Consider the following 14,864-nt stretch of genomic DNA (forward strand, 5'->3'; position numbering starts at 1 on the left):
AAACAATAATTGTGACTTACTGGGTTCTTTCTAAGAAGACCAGGAAAATTTGGAGAGGATTTTAAAAGAAATCAATAATTTTTGATACTGCAACCCAAGATGTGCAAGTGACCCACACTGAAGTCATGAAACAGGAACTCAAAGCTAACATATAACACCTGCAGCTGATCCTGTTCTGGGACTGGCATTACATGCTTTCAACAACAAAAGGTCTCTTCTTATGTTACCGTAATGTGGAAAATAAGATAAAATTCTGAGTGGTTTCTAAGTAAGAATGTTCTAGTGAAAATATACAGCAGTACTTCAGAAGTTCAGTAAGACTGGCTTAAGGCATTGTTGAGTATTTCAAACTGATTTGCAAAGTGTCGTCCTGAGTATGTATAGGAGCAGAGGGGTGTAGAAATACACAGCGTTTCTCTTGGCTTTGACAATGACTCCTCATCATGAGGGCAATGGGGTATATCTGACACATATGCTGAAAATGAGGATGCAAATATTCACTCCTTTTTAATTGGAAAAACAATTATTATTTATAAGAGATACTTATGAATGCATTATATAATATTCAGTGTCATTTTATATCCCATGTCTGCAGCTTGTATACACTCTAGAGGTGTGTTCATGCACCTTACTACTGCACCTTACTACTGCTAACAATTCAATTTTTAGTTCAGGATGTAAAATTTTCAGGTTCAGGACAGATTCAACTTTTTTTGGATGCTCAAGCCCAAATACTCACTCAGATGCCTCGCTGTCTTTGATCACTGGACATGTTCATTTCAGAATTAACTTTGAGAATACAAAGATTTACATAATTTAAATAATTAGTCTTAGCTTTGAACATTTATCAGACACTGCTACAAAATATCCATCATCTATTTCCTTGTCCTTTTTCCATCAGCTGTTAACAAAGGACGGACATTCCATTCCTCAAAATCTGTAAAATTACCAAAAATCTTGTGGAAATCAGTAATTGCAAAGTTTATATTTTAATTAGCATTAGTAATAATTCACTGTCCATCATTCATAATGCATTCTGACCAATAATTGTGCTAAAGAGGATGAAGTCATTGTGAGATACTGTATTAGTAATGAAAATATTACAGCCCTGTTGTAATAAGAAACAAACAGATTAAAACCAGAACTCCTGGGCACAGTCAGGGGCACAAGCATATTGCTACCAAAAAAACCAATTATCATCTGCATAAACATGTCCTGAGGCACAGGAGAAAAAGATGAAATTTAAGAAAAGCAGCACTACCTAGTCCAGATTTACACATGACAGTGTCACCATCTTGTTTCCATGGGGAAAATATTACCAGGGATGAATCCACTTGTGTTTGCCTGAAAAAATCTACTGAGTTTGTTTTACAGAGGTTGTTGAAAGAGCCTTGTCCTGTTTTGGGGAGACAAACAGCATGCAGTAACTGAGAAATTGTATTTTCAGTTGTGAGGGGAGAAAACTGACTTGGAGGAGACCAAGGGGAGCCCTCAGTAGAATCTGCAGCTTCCTCCCAAGGGACAGCAGAGGGGCAGATCCGCTCTCTGGGACCAGGGACAGGACCTGAGGCAATGGCTGGAGCTGGGTCAGGGGAAGCTTAGGTTGGATATCAGGGAAAGGCTCCCCAGGGATTGGTCACAGCCCCAAGGCTGCCAGTGCTCCAGGGGCGTTTGGACAACACTCTCAGGAACAGGGTGGGATTTTTGGGGTCTCTGTGCAGGGCCAGGGCTTCCTTCCAAGCCAGGATATTCCAAAACTCCATTCAATGGAATAATGGCTCTGTGGCTCCATAGTCACACACTGGAACAGGCAGAGCCTGAGCTCATCCATTGGGGCCTGTGTGGAGGAGGAGTCCTAAGCTGTGAGTTGGAAATTTGTCCAGGAACCCCTTCTGCAATCAAACCCTGCTGAAACAATCTGCTGTAACTTTTCCAGGAGGTTATTCCCAAAGAGAAATGTAGGCACAGGAAGACTGGAAGGAGACAGAGTCCTAGAATTGTTTAGGTTAGAAAAGATCCCTCAGATGATCCAGTCAAGCCATTAACTCAACACCACCCTGGCCACCAGACCAATGAGGCCTGAAAAAGATGGACAAGCTCAGTGCAGGAATATGCCCAGGGACATACTGGAAGGAAGCCTAGCTGGCTTTGGGTGGATTTAGGCACTTATACACTATGGCCCATCCTTTACAGGGATTGTAACAATCAGTATTTCTTTCTTTCCCTTTTCTCCCTAAAGCCAGAGAGTGTAAGGACTCTTGTAGATTCCAGGAAAGGAGTTCCCTGAAGCAGAAGGTAAAAACTGAAATGAAATAGAACAAATGCATCAAACCCAAGCCGTTAAATAATACAGACCATTTATTCTTTTCTACCTGAGGAGCTGGTATAAAATATGCACCTATTTATTGCTTCAAAAGACTAAAATATCCTCCTTCTTCTGGGGGAACATAGCACCCCCACAGCTCATCCATTCCTTTTCAAAGTAATGAAACCCTCTTGGCAAATGTATTTGTGGGATTGGATTCACCAGGCCTGGCAAGCTCATGCTCCTTAACTTCTCTAAAAACTCTTAAAAGCATCACAGGTGGAGTCTTTGTGAGGCTGGGCTGGTGCTGGGATATCCCAGCACCAGCTGGGATAATGTGATTATTTTCAGCTGTCCTGGAACTGGTGGTAATAGTGTAGATGTTGCTTCTAGGGTATTTCCACATGCAACAAATTTGTTGCATCCCTCTTCTGAAGTTTGCATTATAGATGTAGAAGAGGGTTGGCTTAGAGGCTGAGGAACTGAAAGAGATCCAGGTGATGGCCAGGAAAAGCAAGGAGCTCTTTCTGTAGTCTGTTTCCTGTGGGTGCCACAACTGTACCATGAAGAAGGAAGGCAGAACAGAAGAAAATCCAAGACAAAGATGAAGAATATCTTGACAGTTTTCACTTTTCTTCTTGAGACAAGATTCATTGTCCTCCTGCCACCTGTGTCCTCAGTGCCACTTCTCCAAATGCAGGTGAAGAGCTTCTGGTAGCAGTGGATAATGAGGAGTGATGGGATCAAAAACAACAGCACTGAGAGGTGGATGACACCAGAGGCAGCTCCTAGGCAAGAACTGGGGAGGAAAAAGTTGCAGTGGTGGTCACTTCTTGTGGTGGTGCGTTTTTATATATTTTACGGTTTTAAGAATTTGTGTTTCCCCAATGGTTCGTCCCTGGTTCCCCCCTATTTGTTAAGTTGGTACATCCTTTTGTTCTGTTTTCCCGCCTGGTCCTCCTTTCCCGCCTTCCCAAATACCTGTCAGTCTTCTGTGTCATCCCCCTGTCCCCTCCCAGGTGCCTTGTTTGTCACTCGGTGTTCCTTCCCCTCTCTCCAGAAGCTTCCACTCAGGGCACCGAGTGATTGGGCAAGGGCCTGGGGCCACTCCCATGTCCCCTTCCCATTGGACCAGGCGGAATCACCCCACCCTGGGGCCACTCCCTTCTCCGTCTCCCATTGGTTTCCCCCTCCCTGGTCACCACTCCCATTCCCCTCCCAAACCCTATAAAAGTCTGTCCCAAACCCCACTCGGGGTTCCAGTCTGCCCGTTTGTCTTCTCTACGTTTGGCCACGTTGGCCACTTATTAAAGGAGCATTTAATCCAGGCTGGATCCAGGCTTCCTTTTTCCTGCGGGGCTTCGCCACGTAAATCAGGACCCACGGGGACACCTCTCTAACCCCGCTAGGGCGCAGCGGGAGGTGCCTCATTGCCCGTCCTCACCCCAGGTGCAGAGCTAGCCGGGGTTGAGCGTAAGATCAGTGGGCATTTGGGGCTGAGGAGCGCGGCAAGTTGGCGCCCAACGTGGGGCCCTGGATTTACGCCTAGGACCCTGCGGAAGAGGAGTTGGGGGTCTCCCGGACCCCTGCAGCAAACCCTCGTGGCCGTCAACCACCCCCGGTTGGAGCGCGCTCCGTTTTAGAGAGCTGCGCTCCCGGGGGACGGAGCCGGCAGCGTCGGCAGCACCACCGGCGTCGGTCTCCGCCTCGTCGGGACAGGTACAATCAGCTTTTTCTTTTCTATCCCTCCCTTGGTGGGCCCTCGCCGTGCGGACGGCGTAGGGACGGTCCGGCTCTCCCCTATCCCTCACTGGGTTTGGTTGCCTCCCTTCCCGGGCGGGAGTGCTCGAGGGTAGGGGAAGAGCGGGGGGGATAGTCTTCTTGGTTTCTTTAGTTATTTTCTGGTTGTACCTCCTGGGGCACCAATTAACATCTGACAGCAATGGGTGCGAGACTGTCAGTGCCCCAGAAAAGCCTTTATATCCAAGTTGCGGGAATCCTTTTAGTGGGAGGGATGAAGGTAAAAAAGAATGAAGTTAAGCGCTTTGTCAAATGGTTGTCGCAAGCATTCCCCGATGTTTCGGCCGCAAAATTATATCAAGTCCCCTTTTGGGACCAAGTCGGGAGAGAGATCTTACGTAGGTCAGACCTCTCTCTCGCAAAATTCACCTTATTGGCTTTACAAATTCGCGATATTGTAAAGAACAATTACGGAAACTTGCCACAGCCATCTGACAAACCGCTCCCCGGTTCTGTGGGTAGGAGTAGCAATCCTAAACCTCTTTCCTCGCCCTCTGCCCCTAACTCCCCTCATGGCAGGACTGGCGCCGTCCTTGCCTCTTCCCGTACCCCTTCTTCCCCATCGTGTACAGCCCCGTCCCGTAGGAGTTCTATTCAGTTTCAGTTGTCCCCAAACCCCAAAAATCCTTCTTATGCCCCTTCTCCCGGGCTGGCACAAAATGGCCGCCCTTCTCCCTCTTTCCCCCGGGCACAAGATGGCGGAGGCCGCATGGCTTTTCCCGCCACTTGTGCTCCCCCTTCCCATAACCCCTTCCTTCCCGCCTCCCGAAACTCCGCCCCTTCCCCAGATCTCCCCGCCCATGTCCCTCCTCCACCCTACCCCAACCACGCCCCTGGTGACGCGGGGTATACCCCGCCCCCTGACTCCACCTCCAGGGAGGGGAGTTACCATCCAGCCACTCCCCCCGCTCCTGGCCACGCCCCTTCCGCCCCGCCCCCTAGTTCCCACGCTTCGACTTCCGGTTCCCACGACATCGGTTCCGGAGGGGGGGGGGCGTGGGAACCCGGAACCATCTCCGCCCCTTCCGGCCTTCTCTGCCGCGCCGGTCATCTACACACCGCGGCAGGGAGCCGGGCCCCTCGCACAGTGGTCCCCCATCCCACAGCATGTGATAAAAGAGCTCTGCAAGGCACAGAGGGAGTTTGGCCGGGAGAGCGAATATTTTCGGGGCCTGCTTAAAGCGACCTTCTCCGCGGCCGAATATGTCCCCGCAGACATTCGGACCCTCATATCATGCCTCATCTCGCATGGGGAGTTCCTGATATGGGAGTCTGAATGGAAGCAGGAGATAAGGGATGTTCTCCCTGACCTCTGGGCCTCTGCAGAGACCTCCAGGGATGGGGATGGGGCAGTTATCTCCCTCGACCATCTGTGCGGGGAGGGGGAGTGGAAGGAGGGGGCCAAACAAGCGGAGAAGATCCCGAGGGGCGCGCTGCAAGTCAGCGCAAGGGCAGCGGAAAAGGCGCTCATAACTTTAAGATCGCGCGGGGCGGCCGTTGACTTTTTGTCTATTAAGCAGGGACCAGGTGAACCATTCGTGGCCTTCGTGGACCGCCTGCATCGGGCGATGGAGGCTCAGGTTCCTGATGAGCGGTTGAGGGAGGGGATGCTTGCCACAGTGGCCAAGCAGAATGCTAACGAGCCCTGTCGGCAAGCAATCCTGAGCCTCCCTCTGGAACCTGAGCCCACCCTGCAGGCGATGTTACAGGTGTGTGCGAAGAAGGTCACGGTCCCTGCTGAGGATCCGCGGAGGACCCCTCAAGTTCCATCCAGGAGGGTGTCCTTCGCCGCTGCCCCGACGCCGCCGGCTACTCCATCAGCCAACCGCCGCCAGCCAGGAGCTCCCCTGAGAGGACCCCCGCAGCCGGAGAAGTGTTACCTCTGCGGGCAGGGGGGACACTGGGCCACCAAGTGTCCCCTGAGGGAGGAATTTCTGCATTACAAACAGCAGCAGGGGAGGTCTACCCCTAATTTGGGGGCTAGACCAAAAAACTAGTCCCGGAGCGCAGTCCCTCCCTGCGTGTGGACAGAAGTGTGGTGGGGAAGGTAACATCGGAGGAGGGGAGGGACAATAACGACATTTGCACCCCACCTGAGGACTCTTTTTCACAGGACAAGACATCTAGAAACCGGACGAACGAACCGGCCTATATGCGGGAGGATGTCGACTTTATCCCTGCCGCTTGGCTTGGCCGGAACCCCGACCATCCCAAGCCAATCCTTAACACCTCTTCCGGCTTCTCCCCATATAGGTTGGCCCTGACTGAGGCTCTGTGTCTGAAAGACGACAATTGGCACTTCATCACGGTCAACGCAAAGAACCCAGGGACCTGGAGGAACATCCGCAGTAAGTACATCGTCCTTGGGGACACAAAATACACGCCACTTGACATTACAATCGCTCCCTGCTTAACATCCAAAGACCCTGATCAGTTAGTTTTGTGGCTGCATTGCTCCCATCCTCCGGTCTTCCTTCCCAAGGGCCAAATCATCGCCCAAGCTATTCCAATATCTGGGCCTCCGGTGCACCCCGAAGATTTATGGAAAAAGTCGGCAAAGAAAAGTTACCAGGTGTGCCGGGCCCAGGTCATCGGGAAGGAAAGGCCGAAGTTGGGATGCTATATGTGGAAGGGCCAGGAGTACAAGCACATCAACGGACTCCTGGACACAGGGGCAGACGTCACGGTCATTCCCGAGCGGGATTGGCCGTCGCGTTGGGAGCTGCAGAACGTGGCGGGAAGAATTCAAGGAGTAGGGGGCACCCAATTAGCTAAACAATCAAAGAACATCGTCAAAATTGAGGGGCCGAATGGGCAATCGGTATATCTACGCCCATTCGTTTTAGACTATACGGAGCCCTTGTGGGGGAGAGACCTAATGGCCCAATGGGGGGTCACAATTGACATACCGACCCCCCAGGTTTTTCGGGCAGCGACCATTGAGGAGCGTCCCACCCAAAAACTAAATTGGCTCACAGATACTCCAGTGTGGGTGGAGCAATGGCCGCTCAATAAACAAAAATTAAAAGCGCTCCGGGAGCTCGTGGAAGAGCAGTTGGCCAAAGGGAATATCCAGGAAACTACATCTCCTTGGAATTCCCCCGTCTTTGTCCTCAAAAAACCGGCCAAAGACGAGTGGCGGCTTCTTCACGACCTCCGCTCCATTAATGCAGTAATTGAAGACATGGGCTCTCCCCAACCTGGGATGCCGTCCCCGGCGATGTTACCCCAAAATTGGAATTTGGCCATTATCGATATCAAGAATTGTTTCTTTCAAATTCCCCTACATCCTGATGACGCGCCGCGGTTTGCCTTCTCGGTTCCCTTCATCAACCGAGAAGCCCCAATGAAGAGGTACCATTGGAGAGTACTTCCACAGGGCATGAAGAACAGCCCAAGTATTTGCCAATGGTACATCTCTTCATTGCTGTCCCCTGTGCGCGCAGCCACAACTGGCGTGATCATCCATCATTATATGGATGACATCTTGATTTGTGCCCCCAATGACGATCTGCTTACACACGCGCTTGAACTGACAACCAGTGCGTTGGTTGCTGCAGGGTTCGAGCTGCGCAAGGACAAAATTCAGAAGATGCCGCCCTGGAGATACCTGGGTTTGGAAATTAGTAAGCGGACCATTGTGCCGCAAAAATTGGCAATCAAAAACACAATTCGGAATCTTGCAGACGTCCAGCAGCTGTGTGGGTCTTTGAATTGGGTGAGACCCTGGTTAGGTATTTCCAACGAAGACCTAGCCCCTCTTTTCAATCTATTGAAAGGGGGGGATGAGCCTAGTTCTCCCAGGGAGCTCACCCCAGAGGCCAAAGCTGCTTTAGAGAGGGTCCAGGAGGCCATGTCTGCCAGGCAGGCCCACAGGTGCGATCCGGGCTTGCCCTTCAAATTCATCATCATGGGCAGACTGCCACACCTCCACGGCATCATCTTCCAGTGGGCAGAGACCCCGGGAAAGGGCACGGACCAGGGCAAAAGGGACCCACTCTTAATCATAGAGTGGGTATTCCTGAGCCACACTAGGTCCAAAAGACTAACTAAGCCACAGGAGCTGGTGGCGGAACTGATCCGCAAGGCGCGGATGCGGATCCGAGAGTTGGCAGGTGAAGACTTTAGGTGCATTTACATACCTTTAAAATTGGAATCGGGCCAATTCACCAAGGCCTTGTTGGAACACCTGCTGCGAGAGAATGAATCCTTGCAGTTTGCTCTAGATAGCTACACGGGCGAAATTTCTGTTTTGAGACCGGCCCACAAAATTTTTGATTCGGATGTCCAATTTGAGCTCAAAGTAACTCAGATTCAGAGCAAAAAACCCCTAAAGGCTCTGACAGTTTTCACTGACGCGTCCGGAGGGTCCCACAAGTCAGTGGTGACTTGGAAGGATCCTCAGACTCAGCGGTGGGAGTCTGATGTCGCTGTGGTGGAGGGATCCCCACAGCTAGCTGAGTTGGCCGCAGTCGTCAGGGCTTTTGAGAGGTTCTCTGAACCCTTCAATTTGGTCACAGATTCGGCATATGTAGCAGGTGTAGTATCTAGGGCACAGGATGCAATCCTGCAGGGTGTTTCCAACGAGGCCCTCAATAAGTTGCTCTCAAAGCTGGTTAGGCTAATCTCCCACCGAGAGCAACCCTTTTATGTAATGCACATAAGGTCCCACACCGACCTGCCGGGGTTCTTGGCCGAGGGTAATTGGCATGCCGATGCCCTCGCGGCCGCCCCCGTGCAGCTGGCGCCACTCCCGGAGAAGTTCCAACAGGCCAAGATCAGCCACCAGTTCCATCATCAGAATGCACCTGGTCTGGTCCGGGAATTCCGCCTAACCCGGGAGCAGGCCAAGGCCATCGTGGCAACCTGCCCGTCCTGTAAGTCGCTCCCCTTACCATCGGTGAGCGCAGGGGCTAATCCCAGGGGTCTCCAGTCCTGTGAGGTGTGGCAAATGGACGTTACTCATGTCCCTTCCTTCGGGAAGCAGAAGTACGTCCATGTCTCTGTGGATACCTTCTCTGGGGCAGTTTTCGCCTCTGCCCACACCGGGGAGAGGGCAAAGGACATTGCGAAACATCTGGTCCAAGCCTTCTCCATGCTGGGCGTCCCCAAATTAATCAAAACAGACAATGCCCCCGGGTATACCTCCAGGGAATTTGCCAGCTTCCTGCAACAATGGGGAATAGAACACAAGACCGGCATCGCCTATTCCCCCTCAGGTCAAGCGGTGGTGGAACGGACTCATCAAAACATCAAGAGGATGCTGAAACAACAACTTTCAGCATCCAGGCATGAGTCCCCCCAGGTCCAATTGTCGCAAGCCCTGTTCACTTTGAATTTTTTAAATTGTTCGTTTGATTGCCTCAACCCTCCCATTGTGAGGCATTTCAAGGCGTCGGAGCAGAGCCAGGTCAGGGAGAGGCCGCCAGTTCTCGTTAAAGATCCAGAGACCTGGCGGCAGGAGGGACCCTATGACTTAGTCACCTGGGGACGGGGATACGCTTGCGTATCCACGCCCTCAGGCCTGAGATGGGTCCCTTCCAAGTTCGTCCGGCCCTATGTCCCAAAAAACACCGAAAAGAGACCATCAAGTCCTCAGGTGGGACATGCAGCCCTCCGCAGGCGGAGGAGGTCCCCTTCCCCCGATTTCGATTCGTTTTTATATGACCTCCCGTTCCCCTTCCTAAGCTCCACAGAGTCCCTTTTTCTTTGGAGAATGGACCTCCCCATTAATTTTAAGTATTAATTTTCGTTTCAGTTTATTTTGCAGAATTGCGCCCACCACCACCGGTTCACCCAACATGTTTCCACCAATATACCTCATCCTTCTGGGCCTCTCCATCGCCCCTCGTCTCCTGCATTCCTGGGTCGTTCCTCAGCCGCCCGCCAACGTGTGGACGACCCTCGCCAAATCCCTGAATCAGGATCACCTATGTTTGTCCACCTCCTCAGCCGCTAACCCATTCCTGTCTTGTCTCGTGGGGATCCCGTTTCCCCTAAAGAGTTTCCCCTTTGCCTTACCCCCCAACGCCTCCGCTCCGCCCTCTAAATCCAGAGCCAGCATCTTCTTCACCCACACCCTGAGGGAGCCTGAGCTCTGGAGGAAGTGGGTTAGAGCGTTCCCCCTGCTAGAAAAGGACCCCGAGGAATTAGAGCTGCTCGGGTCCTCCTTAGCCTACACCTGTATCCATTTTTTCGTTTCCGATAACCCTTTTGCTCACCCTCAAAGAAAAGTAGTTCAAACCATCCCCGAATACCTGGCAAAAAATTGGTGTGATCAAGTCCTACACATTCCTGGCTTTTCCACCCCAGACCACCAACCCCACGCTCTCCCCAAGGGTGTGTTTTTAATTTGTGGCGACCGAGCGTGGGCAGGCATCCCCCCTCATCTGGTCGGAGGGCCGTGCACTTTTGGGCAGCTGAGCTTGTTTACACCTAACAAAACACAAATAGCTCATTGGAAACAGCTAAATTCTACAGGTCAATTGGCACGACAAAAAAGAGACACAGATCTCGTAGATTTAGACGAAAACTGCAAGGACGAAGTCACTCATTGGTCAAAAACTAAGAGCGTGGTAACCACCACGTTTCTTCCGTGGTTATCCATAGCTCAAGCATTCAATGAATTGGCCGGACTTGAATGCTGGGTTGTAAAACAAGCCAACATTACATCAGCCGCCCTTAGCAACCTCCTTACAGATGAGGAAACAACGAGACAAGCTACTTTGCAAAATCGAGCGGCCATTGATTTCCTTTTATTATTGCATAATCATCGTTGCAAGGAGTTTGCAGGACTGTGTTGTATGAATCTAACATCCAAGGCTGAGGACGTCCGAGTTTCCATCTCACAAATGCAGGAGATGATCCACCACATTCAGAAGGAGTCCGCCGGATGGCTGGACTCCCTCTTTGAAGGATGGGGCCTCGCTGGGTGGATCCGTTCTCTAGTACAAACAGGCATCATGCTGCTGCTGGGACTCATTGCCTTTACTGTAGGCTTCAGTGTAGTCAAGAGGCTGCTGATGAGAGCCCTTGACAGCAACATCAGAGTCAACCACACCGCAATGTCCGACCCCAGTGAGCTCCAGCCCCTCAACACCAAAGAGCAGCAAAAGAAAGACCAAACTGAGAACGATGTCTGGTTTGAAGAAGAAACAAAAGACTTTAACTCCCCAGTTTAAAGACTTATGTTTTACCTCCCTCTTCTTCTTTTCTTTTTAAACAAAAAAGGGGGAGATGTGGTGGTGCGTTTTTATATATTTTATGTACGGTTTTAAGAATTTGTGTTTCCCCAATGGTTCGTCCCTGGTTCCCCCCTATTTGTTAAGTTGGTACATCCTTTTGTTCTGTTTTCCCGCCTGGTCCTCCTTTCCCGCCTTCCCAAATACCTGTCAGTCTTCTGTGTCATCCCCCTGTCCCCTCCCAGGTGCCTTGTCTGTCACTCGGTGTTCCTTCCCCTCTCTCCAGAAGCTTCCACTCAGGGCACCGAGTGATTGGGCAAGGGCCTGGGGCCACTCCCATGTCCCCTTCCCATTGGACCAGGCGGAATCACCCCACCCTGGGGCCACTCCCTTCTCCGTCTCCCATTGGTTTCCCCCTCCCTGGTCACCACTCCCATTCCCCTCCTAAACCCTATAAAAGTCTGTCCCAAACCCCACTCGGGGTTCCAGTCTGCCCGTTTGTCTTCTCTACGTTTGGCCACGTTGGCCACTTATTAAAGGAGCATTTAATCCAGGCTGGATCCAGGCTTCCTTTTTCCTGCGGGGCTTCGCCACGTAAATCAGGACCCACGGGGACACCTCTCTAACCCCGCTAGGGCGCAGCGGGAGGTGCCTCGTTGCCCGTCCTCACCCCAGGTGCAGAGCTAGCCGGGGTTGAGCGTAAGATCAGTGGGCATTTGGGGCTGAGGAGCGCGGCAACTTCTGGAGCCATAGAGAAAATAGGCTGGTGATGCAAACAGAGCACCACAGAGCCAAGAGACCAGAGTCATTCTCTTGGCTTTTTCCTTGGAAACCCTTAAATTCAAGGGATGTATGAGAGTGTAGAATCGATCCACACTGATGGCGAGGAGCACGTAGATCTGGACCCCAGGTGTGAGGTACTGGATGTACCTGACCAGCCGGCACACCCCGCTGCCCAGCATCCACCGCCCGGAGCTCAGCTGCAGCAGCAGGAAGGGTGCACTCCCCATACTGCTTATGAGGTCAGCACAGGCCATGGACACTACAAAGTAGTTGGTGGTGGACTGCGTCCTCCTGCTCCTGTGAATCACTAAGCAAACGAGGAAGTTTCCCAAGACAGAGATCAGCCACAGCACTCCCCAAGCCATGCTGGCAGCTGCGATTTCCCCGGACCTCAGCCCATATTCTACCAGAGAGTGGTTCCTGCTGGGGCCGGTTCCCAGGGCTGGAGGTTCTGCCATGTCGTAGCCAGCAGGAGGGGAGGAGGCTTTGGGGCTGCTCATGTTCTGCAGCAGGAGCAAGGTAAGGAGAACAGGACCACTGCTGTTATCCATGCTGTGAGAAAACTCGGCTAAATCTTTTGCTCAGGCTGCAGACAGAAAGGAGAGAAGTTTCTGTTGAACAACTCTGTGTGAAAAGCCCAAACTAATCAATAAAAGATAACTCTTAAGTAGTCTCCATACTCCTTAGAGCAGTAGATTTCAGAGAAAAGGGTCAGAAATAGATAGTGACACTATATGGTATGGCAGAGAACATTAAGTTTCATGCAGATTTTTAGGAATGGCCTGGCTATTTCAGACAGGCATTTCTGTCTACAGAAAGATGAGTGTCCCATTCAGAGCTGGAGACTGAGATGCCATGTCACTAGTTCAGGTGAGCTGCAAACTGAATGAGCAGAACGTGCCCCACTGATCCCAGAAATGAGCTGTACTTCCTGTTGTCCACGGAAGTGTCAGAAAAGCAGACCAAGAGGATCCCTGTACCCTTGACTTGACCTTGAGCTTTGAAGCAGAAGCAAAATACTGAGGGAGGAAGTCAGTTTCTTCAGACAGATGAGATGAGAGGTTGAGGGAGGGATGGGGCAGCTTTTAGAGTTCCAGCAGTGGACCCTCAGCTTGTCTTGTCGGCACTGTCAATACATGTGGCTGCAGTCAGCTGCTGTGCATCTCTGTGCTCTGGACAAAATCCAGGGAGATGGGGAATGTCCTTACCTTGGTCAGCGGCCTTCCACCAAGGCAGCAGCAAGGCTGACCCTTCACAGCAGGACCAGCCCAAAGGTTCTGCAGGTCTACGGGTGACCCAAGCAACAACTGAAGGACTGCCAGAAGCAACTGACACCAACAGTCAACCAAGAACCTCTGCCCCCGATTTTGTAACAGAGCTCTACAAGCTGAGAACTGCTGTGGCCCAAGTGCAGGACCCAGCACTGGGCCTTGCTGAACCTCATCCCGTGCAGCCTGTCCCTCTGCAGAGCCTTCCTACCCTCCTGCAGATCAACAACACTGGCACAAATCGGTGTCATCTGCTGGCTGCCCAGTGGGGCACTCGGCACTCTCAGCCATGGTCATCGATAAGAGTATCAGACACGACTGGCATCGCCCAGCTCTGGAAGGACAGTCACCTTAGGATGACACATTTTCCATAATAACATATTCCTGGATAAGCATATGAGCAGCCAAACTCTGTTCCTCTCCAATGCTCAGTAACTGGGATTTTATGAACTGGTTCACACTTTGAGAGTTTCAGAACTTTAACACACATTATCTTGCCTGCCACCCCACACTCAAGCCCTTCACGAAACAGAGTTTTCAATTCCATACTGGTTTTATTCCCCCTCCTCCTGATTTATCCCAAGGCAGGAAGATGCCAAGTTCATCTTCCTAAGCATCTCTGAAATCAAATGCGGTGGAAAGTTGGAAAGGGCTTGGTAGCCAAATGGGAAAGGCTTTCTGTTAAAAATTCCTCTACAAATCAGCACCAAGTTTTGCTGTTAGAGAGCCTTCAAATTCCTGGGATCTTGGAGGCACTAACACTGATTGCAGGTCAGTGCTGGCCATGGTGTCACCAGCAGAGCAAAGAGCTCATCAGCTCAGACAGACGTGGATTTCCTCCCACTAAAACCAGCAGGTGGTGAATGCAAGGGAATGTGTTGCTTTCCAAATTTTGTAAAATATTATTAAATATAAATGCCTCCTCTGGAATATGGCCATTGAGACAAGATGTTGGACTCTGGTTTGGTTGTGCTGCAGCAGAGAGGAAAATTCAACTACTAGTTTATCACTGAAAAGTCCAGTTTAAAAGCAGGAAAGCGAAGCAAATGGAGCAAGAAGTCAATTTTCCAGTTAAGAAAAACATTCAGAGGTATTCAATTCTCCTTATTCCATATGTTTGTCAATGTTTTGATTTCCTAGATATAAACAAATCACATAGTCCTTTTTGTTTACATGTTTTTCTTAGATTTTTTTTCTCCTGTCCTTCAGGATGATATACTGGTATACTTTACAAAAAATAAATATATAATGGATAAAATTGTGCATATCTTTTTCAACTAGACTTGGAAATCTGGGCAGTTTACTGGGACCACCTGTGCTACCAACAGTTTTGTTTCCCTATCAGGATTTATCTTGTGGCTAAAACATTAGGAGAGCTGAAAGGAGCTTTCCCTTGAAAAGGAGGTTCCACGCTGTGTTCCAGAGGAAACTCTCTATGTGCCTGATGGTATTTTACTTCATTCTTAGTGAGTTATAAGGCCCCAGCTCTGAGCAGTATCTATGTCTTTAATACAAGACTTTCCAGGC

General features: G+C 50.7%; 1 protein-coding gene across 1 annotated transcript; it reads right to left on the reverse strand.

Moving 5' to 3' along the window:
• Window positions 1-2,477: 2,477 nt before the first annotated feature.
• On the reverse strand, window positions 2,478-12,620 carry LOC110472977 (putative G-protein coupled receptor 19). The gene is given in 3 exon segments (XM_077783105.1): window positions 2,478-2,875; window positions 2,878-3,141; window positions 12,032-12,620. Coding segments are annotated over 3 exon segments (1,251 nt in total).
• Window positions 12,621-14,864: the final 2,244 nt, after the last annotated feature.

The sequence above is a fragment of the Lonchura striata genome, chromosome 5 (assembly GCF_046129695.1).
Source record: "Lonchura striata isolate bLonStr1 chromosome 5, bLonStr1.mat, whole genome shotgun sequence".
NCBI lineage: Eukaryota > Metazoa > Chordata > Aves > Passeriformes > Estrildidae > Lonchura > Lonchura striata.